Raw genomic sequence first — 27779 nt, 5'->3', positions numbered from 1 at the left:
TTAATTTCTTTTCGTTCTTTTTGTTTTGGTTATGTGTATACATTTCTTTACTACGGTCTAGCCGCATTTCATAGCCACGTTGCTGCATTATCAAGTTAACGGCATGTACTGTAACAATAAGAACAGGGCTCAATTTACAGAATTTACCTTTTACAGGAATCCTGTTTTTATCTGCAAGATACGGACAATTCAGCCATCATAACTACGGAGCTAACCGTTTTCGATTTTTGGTATAGCCATTTTTAAAGATTGTACGTTCTATGGAACGCCGTTCTTTATTTACGGGAAAGTGTCCGTGGCAACGCTCCACGTTCAGCTTTCTCGGTTTAATTAAGAATTTTTTTACAGGGTAGGCAGCGGTGGTACAAAAGCTTGATGAGCAGTGTATTGGCTAGCATCTTCGAACCAAAAAGCAAACACACACACATGCGCGCTCGCGTGCGCACAGACAAAGACACGCATAGTAACGCCTACTTGCTCTTCCCACAATTTACTTTCCCAAAGAAATCTTATGCCACAACAAATAGGTTAGGCCTTCTCTCCACCGGTGACACCCACCACGGCGTCAATACAACACATCTCTCAACATGTGACTGCGAATTTCTCTTTTAGGCAAGCTTCTGACTACATCAAAAATGGCTAGCTGGTTCTTCCATTTATGTGTTCGAGACGAAGGTGAAAGGGCATACGTGCGTGATCGGCTACGAAGGCTGGGATGGTAATGCTCTCCATAATTCGACGGACTGGCGGTAGTCGCTGGTAAGGTCAGTAGAAGTACCTTTCCCACATCGTTCTGTCGTGACGAAACCAGGGATCTAGGTAAGCAATTTTAACGCCACAAAAAGTAACGTGTCTCAGGATACTGTTTCTGTTCGAAGTCAGTTGTTCCAAAGGCAGGCAGTGGTCATCCGATGGCTCGACCACGATGATGCCTGTTTCTGTTTGTAAGCGGAAAAAAAAACATTACGTTGAACTACAATTTCCGATAGTTCTGGTACGGACAAGAAGAGGCCGATCTACGTCTTCTCTTTCGTCGAAGCAAGCACTTCAGATCCGCGGGCTATGGTCAGCAGAATGCTTCGGAAAACTGTAGCATTGGAATACTGTATCACACCATCAAAATCCGAAAACAAAGGACTGAATAATATAAAACAGCGTGTAGCCTTTCATGGTGGGCACATGTCGCATTGGTGTCAGTTTAGTATGGTAAATACATCTGTTGCAGGTGACGGATGAAAAGGGTCGCTCACGTTCCGTACTCTATCTTGCTTTAAAATATCGGCAAGCTCTGCTTCATGGTAGCGCTACTGCGGAGAATTGAAAAAAAAATAGTTAGGCGCTCCTTCTGGTGATCTTATTGAAACGGTCAAATGCGACGTTCCACGGCACTCCAGTGTAGATTAAACCGTTACATTTATTCCGAGGCTGTTTTGCAAGTGCTGTGCTCTGACTTTCTGCTGCACTCCATTTACAACAGCTGTGGAACATCTGCCAGACCATCAACCGTACGTTGTTGTAGCATAGCTGGCTGTTTGCGCCGTCAAACCATGGGCCAACAGCTTGGCTAGCAGCAGCAACTGCTTTGAAGGACGCCCAGAGTTATGTACTAAGTCATGCGTAAACCATAAACAAAAGGCAGTTTTGTAATGTGGAAACTATGCCTAATGGTGCCACGCACACGGACAATTACCGAGCATATTCTATCTTCATGGTGCACAGGAGAAATGCAAACGCGTGCGGTACGGCGCATATGGTTGGCCGTATATTGCTATTCGGCTTTTTTCACGTGGCAAGTGGCGAGTGACCCGTGTTTGCCGCATAAAAAGAGGGAGAATGGTAGTCCACAATAACGTACGTACCATTATGCACCCATCGAAACATGCATCTTGGCTAGTTGGCAGAAAAGAAATAAGGATATTTGGAGGACACTTAAGCTTTGCCTTTAAGAGTGGAACGCCATAAAACTCAATGACCCCTGACTGCTTCTCGCAGCTTATGTAACTGCAATACCTGCAATAATACCTGCAATACCTGCAATAACTGCAACTGTAACTGGAAAAGCTGGCGTCGGATGCTATGAACTAAGGACATTATTCTGGTTGAAACGCGGCCTCATGCGTGGTCCGATCCCAGAGCTAGTGAAAATCAAATTATATAATTTTCATGGTTTTGTTATTGTAGTCCACCTTTGGTATTTAAGTCTGAGAATATTTAGCATAAAAGGCATGCTCTGTCGGTGTTTTTTTTTCATGACATTTCTTTGTGGGCTGTCATTCTCAATATTCCGAGGGAAAACTATGAGCAAAACTTTGAGGTATGAGCAAATTCAGTGACAGAATGGTGTGGCAATACAACTCGAGTATACCGCTTGTCATACAGCAATCCGTGACATATATATTGGCACGTGTACTCTTATATCCGTTTTTCGGGGACTGCATTTCACTGAATAACTACTGAACGCAAAACGCACCTGCATGATTGGAACTTACTGGAATGGTATCGCTGGCTCTATTTGTTGTCTGTTGTCAATGAAGCTTGTGTATTTTGATTGTATGCGCGAGGCAAATTGTGCAGTGCTTTCTGAAAAACACGGGGACACTAGCTATGACTCCGGAATCTTCGACGACTCATCTAAAAGCCGACGCGTTTGACCGGCAGATCATATTTTCGACGATCCTCGACTGCTTTCGCTGCTATCATTGTGCTCTAAATGTAGCCTGTTCTTCTGGGCATAGATTCGCCGAATAAAGGGTTAGTTTCGCAATTGACAGTTATGCTACTGTGACCTCGATCGTCACTACCACGTGACAATATTCGCACAATATACGTTCAAACCACGCGCGCCAGCTGCCTCCTGCTCCCGTCCAGTTCATTAATGCTACCCGGGAAAGATGGCGGCAATGACGCGGACAACACGGGCTCACAAGACCCGTGCGATCGGACGTGTCATGAGCGTGGGACAAGAGGGAAAAAGTAGGAATAAATAACCCTTGCGAAAAGACTGTACGTTGTAGTAAGACCCTCGCTTGGCTGTATGTTGGGCACAAGTTCACCCAGCGTAAACTCATTAAAGTACCTTCACTCAACTGTGCGTTACAATTCTGGTGTGAGTGCGGGGTATGGTTCCAAGCCCGTTTCAAGCCATTCTCCAATTAGAGAAAGAAGCCCGGACCCACTTCGACTCGGACCCATTGAACTGACTCCTGTTCACCAACTCAGCAGTCGTCACCAACGTGGGGAGACCCCGAGTGTTTCCCTTTGCGGGATTCTATCAGAGCGTTAGCAGCTGCTAATGGAAACGCTACCGAGATGACAACTCAAGTCATGCCAACTCACATCGTAGTTAGCTCGCCAATGACGCCAGGGTCTTTCGAAGTTAACACATTTGAAGAGGCAGAGGACTAACTATAACGTTTTGAGCGCGTCGTGGACTTCAGTGTTTGGAATGAAGAGAGCCAACTACGAAATGTTTGCTTCGCATTAGAGGACAGCGGGCGAACGTGGTTTGAAAACCACGAAGCGACATATGTGTCGTGGGATGTTTTACGACGGGAGTTGCTTGCAACTTACCCGAGTACCGACCGCAGAGAGAGCGCCGAAGCTGCCCTGCATACAAGAGACTAGCGGAACAATGAAATCGCTGCCATGTATGTAAGTGACATGGGCCGTCTATTCCGCCAAGCTCATCCGAACATGAGGCAGTACACGAAGCTACGCCACCTAATGCGGTGCGCAAAACAGGAACTGTTCGCTGGGTTTGTTCGAAGCCAGGTGCGCACCGTCGATGGGTTTCCTTCTGAAGCGACAACAACGGAAAGAACTTTCCAGTAGCGATCACGGATGTGCAAAGGGAAATTAACATTACCTTTGTAGATGCAGTTCCAGGCGCCTATGAGAACAGCGTGGAGGCCATACGGGAGCTCGTGCGATACGCAGTGCGAGAAGAGCTTCAGAGGCTGCGGTTTTACCAGAACGCTCCGGCGCCCCCTTCGATGGCAGACGTGATTCCCGAAGAGACCAGACACGCGGTCCCGGAACCACAGCTCAGTGCGCAGCCCCAAGCGCCACTACTGCGGCAACCGAGCGTCTCATATGCCCACGTACTACGGCGAACTCCCGGGCGTGCTGACGTCGCAGCCACTGCCTCTAAGAACAGCTCAATGCCTCGAAATTCGTCGCCGTCACCCGAGAGAAGATTCAGGAAAGCTGATGTATGGCGCATTCCTGACCGAATACCTCTTTGCTACCACTATGGTGCGGCTAGCCACCTCTACACAATGTGCCACTATCGCCAGGCAGGACGTTGTGGTTTACCGGTGAACGCACCTTGCCCTTAAAATGGTGAGCGTCCATTTGAATTCGAAGAGTGCCTATCCATTCGTCAAATCTCGCCATACGCCTACCAGCAACACCAACTTCGATCAACAGCTCCGTTGAGGTATGAGTCACCGAGCCCCCGTACGTAATCAAGCTCCCTAAGACCCCGTTCACAGAGCCCGCGTCGGGAAAACTAGAGTCAGCGACCTTGGGAGGCAAGGTCACTAGCGACGCCAAAAGAGAAGAACCTGTATCGATGACGCCTAACGACAACGAGGGATTCGGAAACCAGTAGCGTGAGAGTGACGTTGCTTCCGATTTGCGTGTTTGTTGACGGTTACGAAGTGAACGCTTTAGTGGATACAGGTGCAGCTTACTCGGCAATAAGTAGTGATTTTGCCAGGAAACAGGAGAAAGTGACGAATCATTGGAAAAGGCCACAAGTTCGCACCACAGGAGGACATCTCCTCTACCCGACGAATAAAGGTGTGGATAGAATTGGAATACGAGGCTTTATATACATTGGTAGTTTTATTGTGCTTTCCGAGTGCTCAATAGACATGATTATTGGCATGGACTTCTTGAAGGGTAATAGCGGTTTAATGAACTTGCGGGAATCCTGTATTTCCTTTTCAGCAAAACACGCTGTCATAGCATTCAACACTGAGAAGAATTCGTTGCCCTTTGCATTGCTGATGACGACGCGATGCTTCCTCTGAGATTCAGCCTAGCCTTCGCAGTAAGGAGCGACGCGTTCAGTGACCACGAAAGAATTGCAGACAGCAGCACCAGTCTCCTACTCGAAAAAGGGGCTTGCATGGCAAGAGGCCCTGTTCAGCTGCGTGTCGGATCTGCTAGCGTTTTCCTTACTAATTTTGGAAATAAGCTGCAGCATGTCGCGAAGGCAACCATTATGGCCAGCATTATTAACTTCGTGTAAGTTACATACCCAAGCATTCCGGAGATATCACCATCGAATTTCCGAGATGTGGATTCTGTCCTAGCAAGCATCGGCGTCGAACCCGGTATATCGCCAAGACAGAAGGAGCAAATAGAGAAACTTGTCAGAATTCGCGGAATGTTTTTCGATGTCATCCAACGCCCGACGCACATCTATTGCCAACCATCGGGTGATTGTCGGCGAATCAGTGAAACCTATTTGTGATTATCTCTACCAAGTGTCACCAAAAGAGAAAGAAGCCATCGAAAGTCCAGTTAAGGAAATTCTTGAAGACGACGTAATTCAGCCATCAGCAAGTCCGTGGGCGTCGCCTGTGGTACTTGTAAAGAAAAAGGACCAGACCTTGCGCTTCTGCATTGATTAGTTATAGCTGAGCGCCGTCACCAATAGGGATGTGTATCGTCTTCCAAGAATAGATGACACTCTAGACAGATTACAAGATGCCAAATTCTTTTGCCCCCTGGACCTAAAAAGTCGGTACGGGGAAAAAGAAGTGGACGAATGACATCATGAAAAGACGGCGTTTGTGACGTGATACGGAATATACGAGTTCAAAGTGCTTCCGTTCGGTCTTTGTTCCACACCTGCCACATTTCAGCGGATGATGGACAATGTGCTCACAAATCTGAAATGCAAACCTGTGTCGTTAATCTTGAAGATGTTGTGTTTTTTTTCGCCACCTTGGAGCAACATGTAGAACGACCGCGGGCTGGGATGAAAGCTATTAGAGCAGCAGCTTTGGCTATATAGTCACAGAAATATTATTTTGGCTTTCGCGAGCTTCGTTTCCTCAGCCGTGTCGTCAGTTCAGAAGGTTTTTCCCTCGATCCTGAGAAGACTGCGGCAGGAGAAAAATTTCCAAAGCCAACCGACACAAAGGCTGTTAGGCGATTCTTAGGATTCTGCGCCTACTGAAAGATTTTTCAAAGAGCGCCGAACCACTAATGCGGCTAAAGAAAGAAGTCATGCATTTCATCTGGTTGAATGAGCAGGAAAATGATTTCTATGAGCTCCCCCATTCCATGGAAAGGGTCTTCAGGACCACCCAGTTCTTGCTAATTTTGACGAGAAATCCCAAACTGATATTCACGCAGACGCAAGCGATTTAGGCCTTACTGCCGTCCGCATTCACTGGAAAAATTAAGAGGAAAGAATCGTTGGCTATGTTAGTCGAACACTTTCGTAGCCTGAGGTGAACTACTGACAGCGACAGAAAAAGATTGCCTTGCGATGATACGGGCCAGCAGCCAATTAAGGCCATACTAATATGACCGACCATTTCGAGCTGTCAGCGGCCATCTTTCGTTGCGCTAGCTGGCGAATCTCAAAGACACATCTGGACAGCTTGCAGGATAGAGTCTGCGGCTGCAGGAATACGATATAACGGTGGAGTATAAGTCCGGTCACAAGCACAGTGATGCTGATTGTTTGTCACGTGTACCGATTGAATCCACGGAACCTACACACGCTGAAAAAGGACAGGATTCCCCGTTCCTACGACCTGTGACAAAATCGCAAATGACTCAGCATTAGCGATTTGACGCGGAGGTACACCTGCTGATTGATTATCTAGAAGGACCCCTTGTCGACGTTCCCCGGCCTTTTGACCACAGCTCCTCGTCGTTCGTCCTGAGAAATATTGTCCTGCACAAAAGAAACTTTGAACATAGTGCAGAGACATTTCTGCTCATCATACCTTCAAAGTTAGGACTCGAGATATTGGAAGCATGCCACGATGACCCATCAGCAGGACATTTAGGAGTGAACAGATTATTGACCGAAGTTGTTGAATTTCGCGCAACACTACGTAACAACCTGTCGGGACTGCCAAATACGTAAAGCAACATCATTGAAGCCACTAGGTCTCGTACAACCCATACAGCCAACGGAAACTCCATTCGCACAAGTAGAAGTGGACTTATTTGACCTCTTTCCCACATCGTCATCAGGAAAGCATTATACTGTAGTTGCAACTGACTACCTACTTCTACATGCCGAGACAGGGTCTTTTGTCAAGGGAACCGCCAGTGAAGTAGCTGATTTGTTTGTCAGTAACATAGTACTACGGAAAGGTGCTCCTAAGGTTCCCATCACAGACTGAGGAACCACATATGCTGCAAATCTGACACAGTCCATTATGAAACTGACGCGCACCTGTCACTGAAAAGCCGTCCCATATCACCCGCAGGCAGATGGACTGACTGAACGACTCAACAAAACGCTAACTGATATGCTGTCTATATACGGGAACATGGAGCACGGAACGTCGCACAGGATATTACCGTACGCGACCTTCGCCTGTAATACCGATCTGCAAGCGACGACTCAAATGACATCTTTCCAACTCGTTTTTGGCCGGACTGTCACCACAACCTTAGATGCAATGCTACCTTTAGATGAAAACTCCGAAAATGACCATGATGTCAGCTACTTCAGACAAAGAAATTAAGAAACACGGTAGCTGGTGTGATATAGAATTCAGTAGTAGCAGCAAACTGACGCGAACCAATACAACTTGCGACGAAGAGACATCCTGTACGCACCTGGAGACAGAGCATAGGTGTGGACTCCCGTACGCATGCGCAGCCTATCCGATAGCCTATCTTCGTCGTTACTTTTGCCCCTATAGGGTAATTCACCGAATTAGTCCCTACAATTACAAAGTTGTCCCAGAAGGTCAAGTAACCTCATCACGACGGCGCCATCTAACAGAAATCCTTCAAGTTGCCCGAGTGAAACTATACTACAACAGACAATAACTGCTTGCGAGTGACAGCCCAGAAACCATCGCCTTCTGTATGAGCATAGGGCCGATGCACTCTTGCAAGGGACACAATGACACATGACCATTTCAAATCACACGCACCAGATGCCTTCTGCGCCCGTCCAGTTGATTAGTGCTACCTGCGAAAGATAGCGGTAGTAAAGTGGGCAACAAGGGCTCACAGGCACGTGCGATCGGAGGAACGTGTCATCAGCGCGGAAGACGAGTGAAGAAGAAGAGCAGCGGAACTCTTGCGAAAAGACTGTGTACCTTGTAGTGAGACTCGGGCTTATCTGTATGTCGGGCACAAGTTCGCCCTACCGAAACTGATTAACGTATCTTCACTCTACTGTGCTTTAAAATGTACGCCTAAATATATAAGGCAATCTGCGCTCACGCACACCTCTCTCGATGCCAACACTAGATTTTCTGCGACTTCGGGGCCCTTACCGCTCTAGCGTTAAACTAGCCGGACTCAAAGAAGCATCTGCAATATCCTGCGAAAAACAGCTCGAAAATCTCCAAGGCTGCCACACGCGTACGAGGAACATGTGACATTTCAAGACGACTCTGTGCATTCGGCTTCATCTTAGACGCCACAGTTTACTGAATTTCTTTCACCACGTTGCAGGCACGCAAGGTTTTCAAGGAGAAATTGGTTATACAACTTTCTCTACATAAAAGACAGCACCAGAAAAAGCTAGAGCTGCACTGTCCCTAATTCAGACGTTTGCCATGTGTTTGTTCAAGTTACTCAATAATGCCGATTTGTTTTTTTTAAATAGGTTACTTAACGAATGTTAAAAGTTAACGACCCATGGACACTCAAGGCGCACTGGCACATTCGTCGTCCTGCAGCTATGATGACAGGCCTTGTGCGTCTAGTGTGCGGTGGATTAGAGGGCCGCAATACATGCAGTTTTCGCTTTGCTGAAAACGTTGTCAATGGGGAAGTATCATATCCGCAAGCGAAGCCTCACCAGCTGATTCACCACCAGGTATTCCAAGTGCTTCTCAGATCAGATTTTCTTCTAGCAATCAATCGCAGATCTGTCGAAATCCTTTCTGGTGAATGTAACCGAGCATGTTTTCCAGAAGAAAAAATAGGATGTGCTGAGAAATATTTATTGCTTGAGAAACTATAGATTCAACGAATTATTGGAAGCTTACTATGGAAAAATTACAGCGATTTCATCAAAGACAAAAAAAAGCGAAGCACTTTTAGGTGCCAGAAAAACAATTTGATTAAGCGGCACGCCGTAGTGTAGGCATCGGGAATAACTTGGGCGACCAGAGTTTCTTAACCGCGCACCTAAATTTAAGTGCACGGACGTTTTCGCGCTTCGCCCTCATGTAAAAAAAGAGAGAAAAAGGCATGAAGGTAAGACGAACGCTGGTCATTTACAGAAGACCGCTCTTCCTTTTGTCGGGTTGGATTTTTCTTGTTATTTACAAGCGCTGCAAGTATTGAACACCTTTTTGCTAACGCTTTGAGTAAATGGCACTATCGCTGCTAGATCATTTCGTTGCCCAGAAAGACAATAACAAATGCGGAATTGCAGAGCAGTACGTGTGCCAATACATATGACATGTAGTTGGGCAGCGCTGCATTACGAAGCTTCGGTTTCAGTTTATTATACTTTCAAGATATATAGCTGTCTGTGAATAGCATACGGGCGATGGTCCCAAAGTCAAAGGCGTGCAGCGGGACCCTCGGTTAACAAGATTGGTACAAAATTAATAATTAATACAGCAGCGTAAAATTATGTATTATATAGGTAAGTAATAGTGAACGAAGTAGTGAAAACGAATACATTCGACTTTTATACAAGGAGTCCTACATGAAAAAACAACAATTCGCACATTCTCAATCGAAATGGTTATGGCCTATTTAATAAATTAAGTACACTTTGTATACAAAGTAAGTTAATCAGGACAACTAGTTATAGAAAATGAAATTTTTAAGTTCATATTTGAATGCATGCAAGGACGATCATGACGTAAGAGCATGGGGTAAGTCATTCTACAGTTGAATCGCTCAGAAGGAGGAAGGCAGCTTGCCATAATTCGTGTTGCATTAAGGTAATAGGCAGTTATGATTACGGACAAATCTAGCGCTATTTGTATTTGTGAGCAACCTAGAATCCATTAGTTGAAACGCGAGCTGTTTGTTAAGTAACTTAAATAGAGTTATAAGTAAATGAATTTTAGACAAGCCAGGTATAGGAAGAATGAAGCTAGCCTGAAGGAGCGGAGCATCATCGGAGTAAAACGAACTCTAGGTAATAATGTGAATGGCCTGCTTCTGAATGTTTTGTACGGACGAAAAATGACACTTATATGTATTTCCTCACTTAGCAAGGCCATATGTAAAGTGACTATGTATGACGGCAAAGTATAAAGGCAATAGGGCGTGAACAAAAAAAAATGGACTAGATTTAATGAGAGCTCTTATAACAAAAGCAGTTTTTTCCTAGCATAAGCAATATCATTATTCTGGATTCCTGTTTTTGGTGCGCTAACACTCGTCCGAGCTCTTTAGATAACGCACCACTGCCGAAACTTATACAAATCTTAGCGTGAGTCGTAATTATCGGCTAACGTAGCCGGTCATTCAGTACAGTACTCTTCGCTTATCTGAGCTTGAATGCAGGAAGACAATTGTCACCATGGCTCGTGTAAAGCTATAGCGTGGCCTTCGACAGGTGGCGCTTGAAGCCAGTCATCGTGACTTGTACTTTAGCAGGACCACGATGGCTTGCAGCTCCGATAATTACCGCTCCCTTAATTAGCAATAAAGTGAACCAGCGTGCCTTCATAATGAATACCTCAACAATCGCGCAGCTGAAAGCGTACCGGGGACGCCATGTCCCGCTGTCACATGCATGTAAACAAAGATTGTGGCTATGGATTCGAAACATTTATTTTTTCGTCAATACACCAACCATGGAGCATGCACCAACAGGATCGCACGCAGTTGATGCGTCGCGGATGAGCCCATACCGAGGGCCGAGCGGGCGCTTGCTGGCGCACGTCTTGTAGATTGAAACTGCCATTATTCGAGAGTCATGGCAAACGCAAGAAGCGTGGGCGCGTGCCGGTACATGTACGTGAAGTTTGCCTTTTGGACGGCCCATTTATCCGTGTTTCGAGGAATGGAGGGGTCTGAAACCTCGATAGGCATGGCCTCCTTCGTCAAAGAGTCGAGCATTGGTTATATTTCTATCCGGAGAAAAAGCTCAGTGCCGTGCACAGCCCGGAAACCAACCACTATAAACATGTGGCACTGCTCACAGTCTTCGTTACTTTCGTTTGCTGCCATCGTAGGGCGGCCGGCGGGTGGAGCGTACCCGTAGCGTTCCCAAGGCAGACAACAAAGTGGCCAAGACCGGCTCTCTTCGCAGAGCAATGGTCGAGGGTGCTGGCAGGTTCAGGGTGCTTATGGCCAGTACTTCCTCACGGTTTGAGGGACGCATTCATCGCCGAAGTTCACTGCGCGACCCTGTTCGATGCACCAACTATCATTGTGTGTGAAGTCTGCATGCATTCAAAAGGGGTGGTCAGATGAGTATCTGGAGTATATTTTCTTCCATTCTTATCTGGTCTATCAGAATGCGCTAAACTTGCACGAGTGAGAACAGCATTCAATGCTGCATGCTTGCAAACCCATCCGTTACCACAGCAGCTCCAACTTTCGTGGTAAATCAGGTAGGCTAAAAATACAAATAATCCAGATTTTTTGGAAGTAACTTCTTTTTTAGGAAGTAAATTAGTTGCAGTAAGACAGATCGACAGACCAGTTCAATGAAGTCATTACAATAAACCAACAAATGGTGCTGTTCCCAGCTAAGAATGTATCAATTTGACAGCTTTTTCTCCAAATCGGGGACTCTTAAGGAAAGCTTCCATGCCAAAGTTTCAACTAGGCACGACAACATATTGTAGAATTCTGCGAATTATCGAAGGGCAATGTTGTGCTGCGTATAACAGCGAAACAACTTTTGTGTTATGTTTCTCCTGACTCCGTTCCTATGCCAATCAGACAATTTTGAAAGCGCGGTACACGAGAAAACCCTTTGCAGCATCAAATTATTTTAGATAACTACTCTCTCCATGAGAATAAATAGCAGTACGACTTAAATTAACAAAAAGAAAAGCAGAGGCGGCCGAAGCACATGTCTGGAGCATTTCCTGCGTGGTGACCTAAGTGTCACAAATTCTCGTTCTCAAGCGTCGTCATGTTCTACTGCGTGGGAAAATAAATTTATTTGCGTGAACATTCAATAACAACTTTTAAACGGAAACCAACTCTGCAGAGTTGAAAAAATAAAAAACCCATACGTACCTGCGTAAATGTCCTGAAGCCGCCTTTATCAGAAAAGTAAAATTGCACTCTAGTGCGCTATTCATTTCCTCCATGGTTCCAATGTTATACACAACCTGTCGAAGCCTTGTAGGTTGCAATGTGCGCGTGCGTTTCTGTGTGCGTACTATACCTTCAATAAAGTTTGTTGTGAAACATGCTAGAAAGTGGCCTGACCATGGAGAAACAAGGCTAAACGCTAAAGATAGTAAAAGATCAGGTCGAGAGCTGAAGCCGGTTTTGATCACAGCACGTGCAGGGAGAATAGCCAAATTAGCTGTCCTGTGACTCTGTCACGTCCCTGCCTTTTTTGAACTGCGCTAGAACTGCGCCATAATTAGAAAAACCATTTTCCTTTTTTCTCTTCTTTTTGTAACAACCGCAAAGCTTTCTGATTTCAATCCCAGGTGGCGAGATATCAAGCAAACGTTTTCCTCTATAAAAGGGGGCGTCCTCCTGGCGGACGCACCTGCTCGCCACCAAAGTGTGCGCCTACAGAGAAACTCCTCTACGTTCGAACCAACTGTCGCTGTTGCCGACCTGCTGAACGTTGTCGTAATGCCCAATATGCGTGGCAAAGTTGCACTCATAACTGGTATGTGACTTCTCAATTTACAAAATGTTCTTTCTTGTTTCAGCATCCACTCCTGCTATACATACCTATACCAAGGCTGTTTCTGAAAGCCTTCGTGGACGTCATTCAATGAGAATCTTCTATTATTCAGTATTCAATGACTATAAAAGAAGTGTGCTAAGCCGGAAACGGAGAGATTGCGAAATCACATTGATGGGGGCGCTCAAGAGTGTTTGACAAACATGCGTAATTGCAGCAGAGAAGGTTGGCATTAGCGCTAACTCCACTTTCGATGTAGCAGTGAAAATTATTTCTCTAATTTTTTTTTTTGTCTTTCGCCTCTCGAGCGATGGTTTTCGGAACAGCTGCATGGAATCGTAGATGGGCTGAGTTTGCATACGAGAAGCGCTTCCTCTTAGCTGGGTTCTGCAATGCAGGCTTTGATAATTTTGCCATAGCGTTTTTTGGTCGGTAAAGATAGCTTTTTGGTGTGCTTTAGTATACACAAAGACAACCGCTCATTATGCACGCCGTCTTAACTATGCTTCTTCGCGAGATATTAAAAGCAAGTATGGCACGCCTTCACGGTATATGTCGAATAAACATCGCCCCTCGTTTAGTATTATTGAAGACCGGCCACCGGGGTAAGATATTGGCCGATAAACGGCACCTCATTGTCTGTGCGTCATGTGCTCTGACGGCAACCTGAAAATCATCATAATCATTATCTTCAGCCTGACTACGCCCACTGCAGGGCAAAGGCCTCTCCCATACTTCTCCAACACCTTGGTCATGCGCTAATTGAGGCCATGTTGTCCCTGCAAACTCCTTAATCTCATCCGCCCACCTAACTTTCTGCCGCTCCCTGCTACACTTCCCTTCTCTTGGAATCCAGTCCGTAACCCTTTATGCCCATCAGTTACCTTGCCTCCTCCTTACATGCCCTGCCCATGCCCATTTTTTTTCCTGATTTCGAGTAAGGTGTCATTAACTCGCGTTTGTTCCCTCACCCAATCTGCTCTCTTCTTATCACCCTTAACGTTACACCCATCATTCTTCTTTCCGTAGCTCGTTGCGTCGTCCCCAACTTAAGTAGAACCCTCTTCGTAAGCCTCCAGGTTTCTGCCACCTAGGTGAGCACTGGTAACACGCAGGTGTAATACACTTTTCTTATCAGGAATAATGAAAACCTGCTGTTCATGATCTGAGAATGTCTGCCAAACGCACCCCAGCCAATTCTTATACTTCTGATTATTTCAGTCTCATGATCCGGATCTGCCGTCACTACCTGCCCTAAGTAGATATATTCCCTTACACCTTCCAGTGCCTCGCTACCTATCGTAAACTACTGTTCTATTCCGAGACTGTTAAAGTTTACTTTAGTTTTCTGCAAATTAACTTTTAGACCCACCCTTCTGCTTTGCCTGTACAGGTCAGTGACCATGCATTGCAATTGGTCACCTGAGTTACAAAGCAAGGAAATATCATCAGCTTATCGCTAGTTACTAAGGTAATCACCATTAACTCTTATCCCCAATTCTTCCCAATCCAGGTCTCTGAATACCTCCTGTATATAAACTGTGAAAGCATTCGAGAGATCGTATCTCCCTGCCTGACGCCCGTCTTTATTGGGATTATTTGCATTCTTTATGGAAGACTATGGTGTCTGTGGAGCCGCTATAGATATCTTTCAGTATTTTTTACATACGGCTCGTCTACACGCTGATTCCGTAATTCCTGCATGCCTGCTGAGGTTTCGACTGAATTCTCGTAATTCTAGTAATTAATCAAAGCTATATATAAAAGTTGGCCATATTCCGCCCGTTTCTCTATTACAAGATCGATAGTGTTATTATGGTCTATTGTTGAGTAGCCTTTACGAAATCCTACCTGGTCCTTTGGTTGACAGAAGTCTAAGGTGTTCCTGATTCTATTTGCGATTACCTTAGTAAATACTGTTTAGACCACGGACAGTAGGCTGATCGGTCTATAATTTTTCAAGTTTTTCGCTTCCCGTTTCTTATGGGTTAAGCTTATGTTGGCGTTCTTTCAAGATTCCGGTACGCTCGAGGTCATGAGGCATTGCGTATACAGGGTGGCCAGTTTCTCTAGAACAATCTGCCACCATTCTTGAACAAATCTGCTGCAACCTGATCCTCCCCAACTGCCTTCCCCCTTTGCATAGCTCCCAAGGCTTCCTTTACTTCTTCCGGCGTTACTTATGGGATTTCAAATTCCTCTACACTATTCTTTGTCCCATTATCGTCCTGGGTGCGACTGGTACTGTATAAATATCTATAGAACTCCTCAGCTACTTGAACTATCTCATCCATATTAGTAATGATATTGTTGCAGGAAGAAAGCAGGCCCACGAGTGTAAAATAACATATATTTACAAATGGTGTATATAGCGTTCAGGCACGTGCCAGACTTCGTATTCCTCTAGTCCAATTCAAGTTCTTCCTTCTTTTCACCTTAACATCACCCTCCCGGCGGGGTAGCTCCGTCCCGGTGCAAGTTATGCAGCCTCACTTAATGGGGGGACATAGGGCTTGAGCCTGGTGACGTGAACAACATCGCTGGTTACGTTGGGAGGCACTGAAGACTGACCGACTGGGGTGATCTCGTATGTAACGTCGGACAGTTGGCGTAAGATCTGGTACGGACCAGAATATCGGGAAAGAATTTTTTCCGAGAAGCTGACGCGACGTGAAGGCGTCCAGAGAAGGACAAGCGAATCAGCTGAAAAAGGGGAGTCTAGATGCCGAAACGTCGTAGCGTCGCTATTGAGAAGCTTGCGAGACTGTGAGGCGATCATGGGCGACTTCTCGGGCCTGGGCGGCTAAGTCAATAGCATCGCGAGCGTAACCAGTGCTGGGTGATTGTACTGTGGAAGGTAGCAACATGTCAAAGGGGAAGGTGGAGTCCCGGCTATACAACAGGTAAAATGGTGAAAATCCGGCAGTGTCGTGACGGGGCGAGTTGTATGCGAAAGTGATGTGTGGTAAAGCGACGTCCCAGTCGCGGTGATCGTCGCAAACGTACATGTCCAGCATTTCAGTTAGCGTGCGGTTGAGTCGCTCGGTGAGACCGTTCGTTTGAGGGTAGTATGCGGCAGCAAGCTGGTATTCTGTAGAAAAGGAGTGAGGCAGATCATCGACGACCTTCGCTAGAAAGTAGCTGCCGCGATCCGTCAGCAACTGGCCAGGGGCGCCGTGGTGCAGGATGACGTCGTATAGTAAGAAGTAGTCGACATCTGTAGCACAGTTGGTTGGTAGCGCTCGTGCGATGGCATATCTCGAGGCATAAGCGGTTGCTGCAGCAATCCATTTGTTTCCTTTGATGGAAATTGGAAAGGGGCCCAGGAGGTCTAGGTCTACACGTAAGAAAGGCACTGCAGGGATATCAATTGGTTGCAGCAAAGCAGCGGGAGGTATAGCAGGCGTCTTCCGGCGCTGACACAGGTCGCAAGAAGCGACATAACGGCGCACAGAGCGATAAATGCCGAGCCAGAAGAAGCGGCCCCGCAGGTGGTCGTAAATACGAGTAATGCCCACATGTCCAGAAGTAGGATCATCGTGAAGTTGCTGGAGCACGGCGAGTCGAAGGTGCTTGGGAACGACTAGGAGGAGCTCCGGGCCGTCAGGACGAACGCTGCGACGGTATAAAGTTCAATCGCTCAAGGTGAACATCTGAAGGGACGGGTCATTGGGCGAGGAGCTTAGTCGCTCCGTAAGTGTTCGAATACCACGATCTTTGCGCTGCTCGTCGCGAATATGGAGGAAGCCGGAGATGGATAGAACACTCATGTCCGAGTCTGCATCGGTATCGTCCGGTTGATCCACGGGGTTGCCGGACAGACAGTGAGCGTCTTTATGCAGGCGCCCTGACTTATACATAATAGAAAATGTACATTCTTGTAGACGCAATGCCCAACGTGCAAGTCGTCCAGTTGGGTCCTTCAAAGCGGAGAGCCAGCAGAGGGCGTGATGATCGGTTACGATGCAGAAGCTCCGACCTAAAAGGTACCGTCGAAATTTCGCGACGACTCATACGAGCGCGAGACATTCTCTCTCAGTAATGGAGCAATTTCGCGCGGGCGTGGTAAGAAGGTGGCTAGCGTAAGCGATGACACGGTCTCTTGGCCCTGTTGACGCTGAGCGAGGACAGCGCCAATGCCATGAACACTCGCGTCAGTTCGTAGTTCAGTGGGCGCCGAAAGGTCAAAGTGTGAGAGGATCGGGGAAGTTGTAAGCCGCTCAATCAGGGTAGAAAAGGCTTTCTCCTGTAGTGGTCCCCAATAGAAAGAGGTGTCTTTTTTAAGAATGTCAGTGAGAGGGCGAGTGATGTCGGCAAAATTTTTCACAAATCGCCGGAAATAAGTGCGTAAGCCGAGAAAACTACGGACATCGTTTGTTGAACAAGGTATAGGAAAATTGCTCACCGCGTGAACTTTCTGTGGATCAGGTTGGATTCCGACGGCGTTTACGAGATTGCCAAGCATGTAATGGCTCTTGGAGGAGTTTAGCTGAAGGGTAGCCCTGCGAAACACGGAGAGTATGATTGTGAGGCGCCGGAGGTGACTCTGAAAGCTGGGCGAAAACACAATCACATCGTCGAGGTAACACAGGCATGTAGACCACTTCAAGCCGCGCAAGATAGAGTCCATCATGCGTTCGAATGTAGCAGGCGCATTGCATAATCCAAAGGGCATGACTTTTAATTGGTAGACACCGCCCGGTGTGGCGAAGGCGGTTTTCTCGCGGTCCATCTCATCCACGCTAATCTGCCAGTAGCCTGAGCTGAGGTCAATTGATGAAAAGTATTGGGATCCGTGAAGGAAGTCAAGAGCGTCATCAATGTGAGGCAGAGGATAAACATCCTTCTTTGTTATCCGGTTGAGGTGACAGTAGTCAACGCAGAAGCGCCACGAGTTGTCTTTTTTCTTTACTAAGACAACCGGTGATGCCCACGGGCTACTGGAAGGTTCAATGATGTCCTTGTCCATAATCCTGTCTACCTCTTTCTGTATGGTGGCCCTTTCTGTTGCGGAGACACGATATGGCCGCCTATGAATGGGGCTGGTGTCACCGTTGCTGATGCGATGCGTGACAACAGATGTCTGGCCAAGTGGATGGTCGTCCAAATCAAAGTTGTCCCGATAAGATAACAGGAGGTGAGGAAGAGCTGCTGTTTGCTCGGAAGGAAGGTGAGGGGCGATCATCTTAGAAACATCGTCTGCAGGCGTCGAGTACGAAACAGTGGGTGACAAAGATCCGTTTGTACTGAGATAGGATTCAGAGGTCAAAAAAGAAATCGGAAATTCTTCCAAAGCCGTCATATGCAGTATGGCGATACCGTGTGGCAGCACATGTGACGAAAATTCAAAATTGAGGATGGGAACGCGAGCGCAGTTTTCGCGGATCCGGATTAAGGTGCACCGTAGGGCAATATTACACGACAAAACCACGTCAGTAAGTGGTGACACGACGTACTCGCCATCAAATACGGGAGGACAGGGCGTCAAGAGGACATTTGTAGACGCCTGTGGAGACCGCCTTGCAAATTCAGCAGAGCATAAGCGGTGTGAAGCACATGTGGTTGCGTCGGCTGGAAGCGGCAAATCCAACTGTACAACACCTGCGGAGCAGTCAATTTGGGCAGAGTGTTTCGAAAGGAAGTCGAGGCCGAGAATTAGGTCGTGTGGACAGCGTTCAAGGACGATAAACAGAACAACGCTATAATGGCCCCCATTGGCCACACGTACTGTGCACATTCCAAGGACAGGTGACGTACTCCCATCGGCGACTCGCATTGTGCACAGTCTGAATGAACGGCGGCTGTCAGAACCTTTCTGAGCCTTCGGCGGAGAGCAGCGCTCATAACTGAAAGCTGCGCTCCTGTATCAACGAGAGCTCTAACAGGAACGTCATCAACTTCAATGTCCAGTAGGTTTCCACATGTACGCAGGGTCAACAGAGGAATTCTTGGCCGGGTCGAAGTTGCAGCTTCACCTCCGGGAGCTGCACCTCCTAGTTTCCCGAAGTGAAGCGGCCGATAGCAGAAGGGGCCGAACAGCGGGGTACGAGAGGCGAACGGGACCTACGACCTTGCGGAGACGGGGAGCGGCAGGATCTTGGTGGAGCACTGTCGGCGTTGATGTTCCTAGTAGGCGTATAGGGCGAGAAAGTACGATTGTCTGGTACTTGGCGGTAGTGACTCGGATACGACCACCGAGGAGGCGACGACCAGTGGTTGCGGCAATGACGGGCGATGCGGTCAATACCGGAACAATTAAAACAGATGGGTTTATCATCCGCTGTGCGCCAGTCAGCTGGGTTGCGACAGAGTGGCGGAAAGCTTTGCGTCTGGGAGCGAGCGGTCGGAGAAATTTGGTAGGTGTTTGTATGGCGGAGTGAGCAGAGAGTTGGAATGCCCAAACTTGCTATTTCCTCCCGAACGACCGCTTGTATAAGGGAGATAGCGGGTACGCTTTACCGACAGTCTGAACGAACTTGATCCTCATGGCCTCAAGCTCACGGCAAATGATGCACGTTATTTATTCCGGTCCTGTAGGCTGAACGAACCACGGCGGGAACTCGCAAGAAGATGTCACGGCGGTATTGGGCAATCGGTCGAAAGCTTGAGCGACGCGGCGGCCCTTGGCTTGTTCGAAGCGCTGGCACTCCTTTATATTTGCATCTTCAGTGGCACAATCCTTACACATCAGGAGATTGAAGGCGTCGTCTGCAATACATTTCAATATATGACCAATCTTGTCTGCCTAGGTCATGTTGTCATTAGCCTTGCGACAGAGGGCCAGCACATTCTGTATGTACACGACATAGGATTCTCTGGACGTCTGAGCGCGGCACGCAAGCTCTTTTTTTGCTGCCAGCTGAGGACCGACAGGTCTGCCAAACAAGTCTGGAATTCTTTCTTTGCAGACATCCCAGCTCGTTAGGTCAGCTCCATGTGTGTCGTACCATTGCTTCGCAGTTCCCCTCAGATAAAATATCACGTTTGCTAGCATCATTGTTGGATCCCACCTGTTGTCGCACACTCGCTCGTACATCGCAAGCCAGTCCTCAACGTCGGCGTTGTTTGTGCCACAAAATGTCCCCGGGCCCCGCGGATGAGTGAGGATGACCGTTGGCACGGGTTTCCGAGGCGTTGTCGCTTTTGGCGGTTGATTCGCCATTGTGGCGGCAGGTAGATGACGTCCGCTGTGAAGTTCCGTGGTTGTACCCCGCACCTTCCACTAAAATTTTGCCCGAAGAAAGCAGGCCCACGAGTGTAAAATAAGGTATGTTTCCAAATGGTGTATATGCGGTTCAGGCAACTGCCAGATTTCGACTTCCTCTAGTCCAATTCCACTTCTTCCTTCATTTCACCGTAACAATATTGCCGGCTTTGTTCCTAGTTTCTTCCTCACTGCTTTGAGGCCTCCTCCATTCCTGAGATTCTCACTATCTTATACTTCCTTATGTCAGCTGTCTTACGCTTGTTGAATAACTTGGAAACTTCTGCCAGTTCTATTTTAGCTGTAGGGTTAGAGGCTTTCATATATTGGCGTTTCTTAATCAGATCTTTCGTCTCCTGCGATAGCTTACCAGTATCCTGTCTGACGACGTTACCACTGACTTTTATTGCACACTCCTTAATGATGCCCATAAAGTTGTCCTTGATTGCCTGAACACTAAGGTCCTCCTCCTGCATTAAAGCTGAATACCTGTTCTGTAGTGTGATCCGGAATTCCTCTATTTTCCCTCCTACCGCTAACTCATTGACCGGTTTCTTATGTGACAGTTTCTTTCGTTCCCTCATCAAGTATTGGCTAATTCGACATCTTACCATCCTATGGTCACGGCAGCGCACCTTCCCGAGCACGTCCACATCTTGTATGATGCCAGAGTTAGCGCAGAGTATGAAGACTATTTCATTTCTAGTCTCACCATTTGGCCTCCTCCGCGTCCACTTTTGGTTATCGCGCTTGCGGAAGAAGGTATTCATTATCCGCAAACTATTCAGTTCTGCAAACTCTACTATTAACTCTCCCCTGCTATTCATATAGCCTATGCCATATTCCCCCACAGACTTGTCTCCAGCCTGCTTCTTGCCTACTTTGGCTTTGAAATCGCCCATCAGTCGCCCAGCCTGAAAGTGCACTTGCTCAATGTCTGATTTCCTCAGGTTCTTTCAAATAACACGCATAAATTTTAAGAAAGCCTGCAGACGATATGAGATAGCAATGAAGTATTTTTGAGTTGACAGTTGATTATCTTCTTTTTTAAATACTTAGCGAAACTTACTCATTTCAGTGGTAAAAAAGATGTCGAAGAAGCATGATGCACGCAATTGTGAACTTGTGACCGCATGATTGAATATTTCCCCGATTTAATTGCATGCCTGTACTTTTTGTGACATAAATGTCTTGAAACATCAACTAAAACGCACACTACCTCATAATGTGCGGCATGATTATGTGCCAGCGGAAAGCTGCACTATCTTCCACGACCAAACATCGCATTACATACAGAAATCGCACGCAGAGAGAGAGGGTAGTGATTCAGATAAAGTTAACAAAGAATAAATTCGTGACCACGAGGTGACATCATCGATGTTGGTCGCCATTGCCCGCCACAACCTTGCACTCTCGTAATTCTTGAAACATCGTGGTCCCTCTGTGAGGAGGCACAAGTGTCTCAGAGCTATGTCCTAGGGCCGTGTCACGTGAGCACACAATTCAATAAATGTTATACCAAGGCTGTCCTATTTAATCGGTATCACTGTTTCTTATAGCTGGTTATTATATGCCGACGTGTAGCGGCACCAATTTGCTCGAAGCACTTTTGAGGACGCTAGCAACAACACAGTACGCGATTGCCTCGTCACCTGGAGCTTATTTAGCCCAAGTGTATCTAGTTTCAAGTTCGCGAATATAAACTCTCAAGTCCAGTATTCGAGGTCGGCAAATCTGTTGAGGTGCTTCGCAAGACGGTCCCCACGTCTTGGACAAAACGTTGCGTTGAATGGGGTATTCTGAACAAGTTTAATAAATAACTGTTATAAAAGACGCTTATAGCGAGGCACAATGAGAAAATTGGAAACAGGACACAGACATAAGTACCCACTCGCCAAGTTTGACGCTATTCAATCGTATTCATCTACTTCCTAGTAAACTCATCACAACATATTGCACTAGCTTTCCAAAAAGAAGGCGAATACGACGTAATCGAATGTGTCTGCTTGGCAATTAGGTGCTGTTTAATGACTTAACACACATTCAAATGTTTCGTAACAAAAGCGCCCCTTTCTGCAGTATACTCTGGTACCTCTTTCTGTATACTATTCTGCCACATAAATATGTTCCAAATGAAAATAAGACAATGCTACTGCTCCTGCCTATGCTTCTGGCACAGTTTAGCTTTCAGACCGCCTCTGGCTGCTCTTTGTGTTCTGTCGCATCGCAGGTGCATCTTCTGGAATCGGCGAGGCAACTGCTTTGCACTTCGCCAGCCTTGGCTGCTCACTTTCGATCACTGCGAGGAACGCGACCGCTTTGGACAGGGTGGCTGAACAGTGTAAGGCGAAGGGTGATGGCGGAGTGCAAGTAGGTTGCTTGTTTATTTATTTCTTTGTTTATTTATTTATTTATAGTACCTTCAGGGCTTACATGCAACCTTGCAAATGTGAACGGCGCATACATACTGATAACTGTACAAAGAAGAAAACACCACGATCAGTGCATAGCGCAATGTGAAAATAACGTAAGTTAAAGCGACACAATAAGCATATCATAAATATAACGACACAATATAATACAGACACTTAATCCAGACGAAATAGAAATGCATGGTGTACATAGCCAATGTTACAGTGAGAAGATAAGCACATATTGATAGAAAATAAAGCATAATACAAATTATACTGTTGGTAGATTATTTAGGTAGTACAATGGAAATAACTAATAAACACTACTTGTCAGAAAAAAATAGAGCTGCTCTACACTATAAATTAATATATTTACACGTGGAGCGAAGCTAAGTTTCAAGGTATACTAGATAACGTCAGTAAGTGTCTTACGGAAATTGTTGGTGTTAGTAATACAGAATAGTGGATCCGGTAAGTGATTTCTTTCCTGGCATGTTTTTCAATGAGGCCAGTTACCATAGGCAGACGTTGTGTAGGATGCGATATTCACTTTATGACGATGGTCCAAGTGTGCCAAAGTAAAAGAGCCTGGCTCGATACAGCGCGATTTGAGCAGGAGAATTAAATGGTATATTGTATGGAACAAAGTCCAGCGGTTTTTCTGCGTTTGGTAAGGGGATTTGAGGGCAAGTTTCGTGCTACTTGCGCTTGCTGTGCGCTGGTAACTGTTAAGAACAAAACGAACGGAACGATTCTGTACAGCTTCTAAGGTGTTAATTAGTGTTAATTGATGAGGGTCCCATATTGATGGTACGTATTCTAGATTAGCTCGAATGTAGGTGACATATAGCTGTTGCTTTAGGGAAAGAGGTGCCAGCGGGAAATTGCGCCTCAGGTCCCTTCCGTGAGAGATAATTTGTAATGTGCATTCCAAGGTACCTTTAACATGGTACTGATTCGAGTAAGATGTTGTTAAAGTAGTAATTAGGAAAAGTTACTTTTTTACGTGGGATTCTCATGAATTTTCATTTTGAGGCGTTAAGGTCCATGTTTCATCGAGAGCACCATGTTGTTACGTTATCTAAATCTGATTTAATGAAGCCATCTCAGAGTCATTAGTTATCTTCCTGTAAATTGCCCAATCGTCCGCAAATAAACAAACAGAACTGGTGATTTGATTAGGCGCGTCATCATTATAAAAGAGGTAAAATAGAGGCGCCAACACGGAGCCTGATTTTACTCGTACCTCTGGTGAGTCATTATCATTAAAAGTTACATATTAGGTACGACTAGAAAGAGAGCTACAAATCCATTTGGATATTAAAGGATCAATATTTAGAAGGCTTAGACTATAGATCAGTAGTTGGTGATTAACTTTACCAAAAGCTTTAGATAAGTCTAAAAAATATACAGTCCGTCGCAAAATCCGAGAACAAAACCCCATGCAAATGATTAGTAAAAGTTATTGGTTATGTTTCGCAATAATATGATTTCCTGAATCCCTGTTGAGAACAGCTGAAGAAAATCATTTCTTTCAAGGAAATTTGCAAGGTGACTGAAAATTATATGTTAAAAGAGTTTGCAAGGTCTTTAATTCGGCGGGTTATGTGGATTCCCCGATTTGGAAAGCGCGATCACCTTTTCGTTTTTTCAGTCAATGTGTAGGGCACTGTGCTTAAGTGATTCAGTAAAAGTAAGGGTAAGTATGATGGAGCTGTATTCCGGGGCAGTGCTCTGGAGGAACTTGGAATTAATACTGACGTGTCTACTTGTTTATCTTTATCGGGTGATCACGTTTCACCGCCTAACATATGTGATCACACAGCGCAGGACGCGCCGGCATGTATCGGAAGTTTCTGGAATGCTATCAATGGTTCCATTCGCTGTCTGTGACTGAACCTTGTCTAATCTGATTGCAAGTATTCGCGACGCGAATAATGCAGACCTTTCTGGAAGACAGCCGGTCCCAGCGATTACTCTGGAACATTCGACGATGATGCATAAAAGCCGACGCGCTTGACCCGCGGATAAGATGTTGACAATCCCCGACTGTGTTCGCCGCTATCACCGTTCTTTAAGTGTAGCCTGTTTTTGTGGGTACAGAGTCGCCAAATAGCAGTTAGTTTCGTCTTTCACAGTATTGATACTGTGATCTTTATGCGTCACTACCACGTGACAATACCATCAATGCCACACGACGATGACCGCCTTAGCTTGGAAATTGTGGCTCGAATGCCAGTTTGGTCGAGGATAACGGCATCCATCGCCAGAAAGTTTACGGATGGCAAAGATGGATAGTCACTGCTATTTGCTGTGCAGTATAATCGGGAAAACGTGCTGTTAAGTAGAGAAGCGCAAAGATGATTCGGAACTTGAGCCTCTGAATCGTTTACGAGGCTTATACTGTTATCTTTGGTACATATAGTAATGCTCCGTAAGCGTATGGGGTTACTTTTGATCAGAGACGGTAGGGTCGAATTAAAGACGATAAATTTGGACGTGTTTAAAGCGCTTGTATAGTCTTTGGCAGCAGATGTGTACGGTAACCATCTGTCAGCGTTTAATGATCTTTTGGCGGAACGCAAATATCTGATTTTTTTGTTGTATAATCGTTTCACATGGTTGTCGTACCAAGCGGCGTTAGAAGAACGAGTAATCGCTCGCAATGGAATATATTTGTTGGTGAGATGCATTGTTGTAGCTTTTCAAGGCAACCACATTTCTTGAACTGATAAGTCAACATGTGCAACAATGAAGCGGTCAAGGAGGGCTGATAGCGCAGAGTTAATAACGTTAGTTAGCCTTTTTGTAGTCTCTCATGTGTTTAGTGTTTTTCTTTACTTATTTAGATGGGATATAAATAGTAGAGTGTAAGGTTCCATGGGCCCTTAGGCCAGGCACGTGGGTTACTGGTGAAGCATTATCAGCAGAATTGTTTAGAACAAAGTCAAGCAAGGAACATGTAGCAGATGTGACACGTGTTGGTTTGATAACTAGCTGCGAAAGCTTAAAATCTCACCAAAATTATGAAAATCTGCAGCCTCTGCAGATGCCGGATAACAGAAGGGGCAGGAACGTAACCAGTCGACAGTAGAAAAATTGAAGTCTTCTAAGAGAAACAAGGGTGAACCAGGAAATAGAACAGCTATTTCGTTTAAGTTGTCATGAATTTTTTTCCGCAGAATCATAATCGGGATTAGGTGGACGATAAGAGACACCTATGAATATTTTTTTAAGCCGATAGACCGGTAGCACCACAGTAATTGCATATTAGTAGTCACAATCAAAAGGAACGATTCAAAACTAGAGTTATTAGCACTTAAAGCATCACCGCCTATCCTATCGGCACGCTCTAGCCGGTATATAGCAAATTTTTGTTGCAGTGAAACAATCCGCCGGTCTCTGTTTTGTCAGAGGACCAGGTTTCCGTCAGTACAACACTATCAGTTCGAGAATCGGTAAGTAGGCTGTTCAACCGATTTCTTTTATGAGAAACGCTCCGAATGTTAGTAAAAATGCGGATTCTGTTCATGATGAGCCCCCGACTCTCGCGTGTGCCTACTTTTTGGACGCATAGACACGTCCGAACGGGTTGCTCCTGGGGACGTGGTGGCAGCATTGTTCGTTTGTCTGCCAGTATTCACTTCGATAACAGAGTCTTTATCAGTATTGCACATGTAGCACTTTCCCTCCGAAAATAGTCTCCTGTAGCTTAATTTGAGTTTATTGTTTAGATCACTGCCGCATTCCAGAAGTCTCTTCCCGGCGTGACGTGTTGCAGCGCAAAGTCTTCGCTTACACTGATACCAGTTCTGCCGAAAGCAGACCGTTTGGAAAACACCAGCTCTTCTGTCTTAAAAGTGGCAAACTTCCCTACTAGAGGCCTGACATATGGAGCAGAGATTTAAAGACTGACAAAGAAGCTTGAGAACAAGTTTCACAACGGAACAAGAAGCTTTAGAACAAGCTTGAGAACCACGCAAAGAGCGATGGAACGAAGAGCGCTAGGCATAACGTTAAGAGGCAGAAAGAGAGCGGTTTGGATCAGAGAGCAAACGGGTATAGACGGTATTCTAATTGACATCAATAGGAAATAATGGAGCTGGGCAGGTCATGTATTGCGTAGAGGAGATAACCGCTGGACTATTATGGTTACAGAATGGGTACGAAGAGAAAGGAAGTGCAGTAGAGGACGACAGGAGACAAGGTGGTACTGCGAAATTAGTAAATTTGCTGGTGCTAGTTGGAATCGGTTGGCGCTGGACAGGGGTAATTGGAGATCGCTGGGAGAGGCCTTCGTCCTTCAATGGACATAGGACAGGCTGATGGTGATGATGATTTTTTCCGCTGGCGCATTTACGGATTCTATGTGCACGCTTCATGCTGTCGAGTGGTCTGAGTTTGTCCGAGGCGATGGAGGTAACTGTTTCTTCACAGTGACTCGCATTCTCAGACGAGCTATCAGAAATCCTGAACAATATGAGATTTCCTCGCCGTGATCTGTCTTCCGCGTCATCGAGCCGCCCGCGAAACGGTGCGGTCTCTTGGTGTACAGGTTTTACATTCTGACACCTGCCACTCATTTCTTGCTGTAATTTCTCGAAGCCAACAGTCTGACATGCTATAATTTTCAGGCGGTCATTAATATCAGTGATGCTGGCTGTGATAGACTGCTGTGAAAGTGAAAGCTCTTCTATCGCCTGTGACATACTTGATTGGTTGGTTTCAATGAGAATACAACAGGCGTTTGTTTCTTTTAGTTGTAAGCAGTTCGGTCATAACTTTTTCATTGGGACCAGGGTGTTGCTCTATGTGCACTCATCAACAATAGTAAATTGCAAAAAGGATGAAACACTGCTTCTGGGCATGGAAGTGCAATTATAAAGTGGTCTGAACCATATGGTAGGTAGCACAGAAAAAACGACCAACCTGCACAAACAGGAAGATACGGCATGAGGCTGTCAACCTGATTGTGCTTCCATGCGCACGGGTGACGACATGGGTGAAGTCGGCTTTTATGCTTGGCAATGTCAGCGGTGGAGACGTCATTGTGCCTAGGTGGCCGTTCTGGCAGTATTCGGGAAAAGCGTTAGGTGGGCTGCAAGTGGCAAAGCCAGGATGTTCGATGATTCACGCGTGTGACTGC

The 27779-nt window shown here is 46.1% G+C and overlaps 1 protein-coding gene across 1 annotated transcript in view; it reads left to right on the top strand.

Annotated features, from left to right (window-relative positions):
* Positions 1-12880: 12880 nt before the first annotated feature.
* LOC142571159 (3-oxoacyl-[acyl-carrier-protein] reductase FabG-like) overlaps positions 12881-27779 on the top strand; it is a 104775-nt gene continuing 89876 nt past the window's right edge. Inside the window, exons 1-2 of the mRNA XM_075679437.1 lie at positions 12881-13000; positions 22453-22592. Coding sequence (XP_075535552.1) covers positions 12964-13000; positions 22453-22592 — 177 coding nt within the window. The 5' untranslated portion in view covers positions 12881-12963. The remainder of the gene's footprint in view (positions 13001-22452; positions 22593-27779) is intronic.

The sequence above is a fragment of the Dermacentor variabilis genome, chromosome 2 (genome assembly GCF_050947875.1).
Source record: "Dermacentor variabilis isolate Ectoservices chromosome 2, ASM5094787v1, whole genome shotgun sequence".
Taxonomy (NCBI): domain Eukaryota; kingdom Metazoa; phylum Arthropoda; class Arachnida; order Ixodida; family Ixodidae; genus Dermacentor; species Dermacentor variabilis.
Note: the sequence above shows the minus strand (reverse complement) of the source record. Positions and strands in the feature narration are given on the sequence as shown.